At 58.9% G+C, this 3,850-nt stretch overlaps 2 protein-coding genes across 2 annotated transcripts; one reads left to right on the forward strand and one right to left on the reverse strand.

The window, feature by feature from the left end:
- Window positions 1-507: 507 nt before the first annotated feature.
- On the forward strand, window positions 508-1,825 carry ACA1_372220 (deubiquinating enzyme, putative; the record flags this gene model as incomplete). Its single annotated transcript, XM_004340310.1, has 8 exons — window positions 508-514; window positions 610-736; window positions 820-893; window positions 955-1,038; window positions 1,123-1,304; window positions 1,374-1,407; window positions 1,484-1,581; window positions 1,691-1,825. 8 exons carry the CDS (start codon window positions 508-510, stop codon window positions 1,823-1,825), a joined length of 741 nt encoding a protein of 246 aa, XP_004340358.1.
- Window positions 1,826-2,408: 583 nt separating this feature from the next.
- Window positions 2,409-3,765, reverse strand: ACA1_372230 (Porphyromonastype peptidyl-arginine deiminase subfamily protein; the record flags this gene model as incomplete). Its single annotated transcript, XM_004340311.1, has 3 exons — window positions 2,409-2,975; window positions 3,084-3,509; window positions 3,568-3,765. The coding sequence occupies 3 exons, from the start codon at window positions 3,763-3,765 to the stop codon at window positions 2,409-2,411; spliced, it is 1,191 nt and encodes a 396-aa protein (XP_004340359.1).
- Window positions 3,766-3,850: the final 85 nt, after the last annotated feature.

The following is a 3,850-nucleotide window of genomic DNA, read 5'->3' on the forward strand; positions in this document are numbered from 1 at the left end:
GGTGCTGTATTGGTTTTTTAAGTGGTCGTTCTGGCAGACAGAAGAAGTGTACAAAAGAAAGGAGAAGAGAGAAGAGGAGATATCCAGAACCGCGATGAGCTCATCCGGAGTAGTGCGTCAGGGCATGCGGTGGACCACCTGACACAGTCCCCAAGAACCGCATGAAAGTGGTGTGGTTTCTTTCTTGCGCCAGTAATCCAAACTGGGTGAAATTTCCTTCTCTGCTTGCGAACCGGCGTGGGCCGCTCGGAGTTCTCTATTTTGTTTGGGGAACGTGGCACTCCCTGCCCACGAAGTGTGGTAAGGTCAAGAGTGATGAGAGGAGGGCCGGTAGTAGTGAGTGTACACTGAGGCAAACTCGTAGCCAGCGCACGCTAGGCTCCATGCCGCACTTACCTCAGCTCTTCTCTTACGTTCTTTGGTGCAGCTGGACCAATAGGTGCTAGGAGACAAGGTTCTCTCAAGAAAAGGGGAGAAAAAAACCCAAAACAAATTCCCATCAACACCATGCAAGGTAGGTGCCTCCACCAGATACGCACGGCCACTGCCAGCACCCCACCGTTGACGCACCCCTCCCCCCATCCACCTGTTTACTCCCGGCGGCGCAAGGTGGCGCGAAGCTGCTGGTGGCACCTCGGGCACAAGGGCCGAGAGTGGTGGCGGGCCTGAACACTGAGGGCGAGGTCATACGGCGCGTTGTGGCAGCGAACAACCACTGCCTGTTCACCTCGCTGGGGTACGGTCACCACAACCTTTATTTTATTATTTCATTTACATTTTTACATTTATTTATATATTTATTTTTTTCTTTTTGTACAGATATGTGCTGGAGGATCACAACCGTGATGCGGGCCTCAAGCTGCGACAGGTCATAGCCGACGTGGTCAAGAGTGGTATGCTCGACCTAACACTGAACTGTGTTGGTGTCGATTGGTGCAACTGAGGCATCTCCAGACCCAGAGACCTACAACGCCGTGTTCCTGGATCAATCCAACGAAGACTACGTCAAGTTCATCCTCAACCCCGAAAGCTGGGGCGGTACCCATCCCTCTCTGCGCCTCGCTGAGGTTCAGCACTCGGCTTACCACTACTCTCCTACTCACACTTACCTGCGTCGCGCAGGCGCCATCGAGCTCTCGATTCTGTGTAAGTACTACCAGACGGAGATTGCGGCTGTGGACGTGCAGAGTTTGCGTACCGACGTCTACGGCCAAGGCGAAGGCTATCCCGAGGCACGGCCGACCTTGGCTCCCATGGGCAGGAACGACTTGACATTGCTTGTGATTAATCGTCTCTTCACGTGCGTGCGTGCGTTGTGTGTGTGTGTGTGCGTGTGTGTGTGTGTGTGCGTGTGCGTGTGCGTGTGTGTGTAGCGAGTCTTGCTCCTCTACGATGGCATCCACTATGGTATGTACTCGCTAGCGCGACTGTCACCTTAATTTGACCAACCACACTGAGCTGAGGTGCTGCTGTCCATAATCAGATCCCTTGGCTCTGACCTTCGACGCCAGTCTTCCGGAGGAGTGCGATGTAACCGTCTTCTCGGTCGACGATGACTACGTCATGGCCAAGGCTCGTGCAGTCGCCGAAGCCGCGCAAAAGGCACCGCACCCCACACACGCACACGACATCACAACACAACGCGACCTGACTTCAATGTGTTCTTGTTCAACAACTACACCCAAAACAGAAGAAGAAATTCACCGACACGGCACGCTTCACGCTGCAGTGCATGATCTGCTACGAGGGGCTCACCGGCCAGCAGGCCGCCGTGGCGCACGCCCAGAAGACCGGCCACACCAACTTCGGCGAGGTGGGTCCGTGAAGACGAATGTTCAATGAACAAAAGACTATTTTCTTGTGACTTGTATGTACAGTGGTTGTGTGTGTGTTTGTTAAGACTCGCGCTCGTGGCGGAAGGTGGCTTCGCGCCAGAGGCTGTAGGCGAAGAGTTGCTGTTGCTGGCGATGCGCCGCCACTCTGGCCGCGATAGGCCGCCGCCGCCGCCGGCCGGCGGCCATCCGCTCCTGCCACCACCTCAGGCTGGTCACTTGCGCCGCCCTTTCGTCCGCCCGGGTCTCGTCCCTGTCGTCCAGACTGGTTGCACCATCCCTCGCCTCTTGCATGTTGGCCACTTCATTGCGGTTGCTTCGTCGGTCGTGGCCCACGCATGAGATGCGAATAAACACTGAGTTCAGGTGTGGCATGGCTTGTGTTGGGTGGGGTACAGTTGACGAGGCTGAGGTCGGCCTATTTAAGGCTCCGGGCATAGTACTATGGGAATGACCCAACAAATCCCACCGCAGTGTCGGCGAAAATTCACATTACACCTGGTTGCTGGCCAATAGGCGTCAACTGAATAGTGTTCCTGCGGGCGTTGCGGTAATGTTTTTTCTTTTTCTCTTTCGCTACTGCTCCCAGCTGGTTCGGGGCTGCTGCTGCGAGATGCAGTGCATGCCGCCACCGCCAAAGTTGACGTTCTCGCAGTCGATCTGCACGATCTTGTGGGCCGGGAAGGCCGCCTGCATGATCTCCCGCGCGGCGTCGTCGGTCCGCTTGACCGCCGCCGGCCGGCCCTCGCCGTGGTACCGCGGCATCAGCACCACGCCGTTGGAGATCAGGAAATTGCAGTAGCTACCGGGCACCACGGCTTCGACTTCCACCGGCGCCGCATCGTCGAGGCCGCGCTCACGCCGGCGCTCGGCCACGATCTGCTCGAAGGTGCGGCCGTCGCGGAAGGTGATGGCGCCGTACTCGGTGTAGAGGCGGTCGGTGGGCTTGACCGTGACGATGTCGATGGGCGGCAGCGGGATGCGGATGATGGTGAACGGGTTGCCGTCCTGGTCGGTCTCGCCGGCCAGGATGCGGTAGTTCTCCTCCAGGCGCTCGTGGCTGATCCGGCCGATCGGATGGTCGCGATCCTCCTCCCGCACCTCAGCCAAAAGAATCGTCGTCGGGCTCACAAACCGGGCGTACTGCGCACACAACCAATTATGAGACACGACACGACACACACGCGACACACACACGACACACGACACGACACACGACACACACGCGACACACGCGACAGGATGTGGCACCTCATCGATGTGGCCGCCGGTGCAGGGCATGGTGAAGACGCCGCCGGGCAGAGGCCCGTTGAAGATCTGGTCGTCTTCGGCCACGCCCTGCTTGAGCCAGATGACCTTGTGCACGTTGAACACGCTCTTGAACCGGTCGGTGAGCTGGTCCCGGGTCAGGTGCGGGTTGCGCTGCAGCTGCACGGCCTCGGTGACCATCAGCGTGCCGCGGCCGTTGAACTCACGATCGCCGCCCTCCGACACAAAGTCGGTGGCGTCGACGGTCGCCAGCGACAGCGCGCCGGCCACCCGCCGGGCCACGCCGCCGTCCGAGTCGATCATCTCGGCGAACTCGTCGGGCGGCATGATGGGCCGCAGGCCGTCGGCGTAGCCCCACACGCTCCAGCGAAAGTCGACCACCTTGAGAGGCTGGCTCGCATCGACGTTCTGCGATTTGAGGAAGATCGGGGCCAAAATCGCGCATCCAGATGCTGTCGTGTTTCACGAGATGAAACGCGAGATCGTTTTCGCCATTCGATGAGGAAGAGGAGGAGGAGGAGGATGACGCTTGCCGCTGGAGCAGCGCTTCGCGGATGATTTGCTCTTCGTCTTTGGTGTTGACGATTACCGCCACCTTGACGTGGGGCCGGAGCGATTCGATCATGTCGAGCAGGACCGGCGCGAACGGACGACCCGCCAGCATCTCCGTGGGGTCACGCGGCCAGCTCAACCACACGCATTCTTGCGGCTCGAACTCGGCCGGAACGTGTACGTGTTGTCACCGCCCG

This window comes from Acanthamoeba castellanii, assembly GCF_000313135.1.
Source record: "Acanthamoeba castellanii str. Neff unplaced genomic scaffold scf7180000084664, whole genome shotgun sequence".
In the NCBI taxonomy this organism is placed as follows: domain Eukaryota; phylum Discosea; order Longamoebia; family Acanthamoebidae; genus Acanthamoeba; species Acanthamoeba castellanii.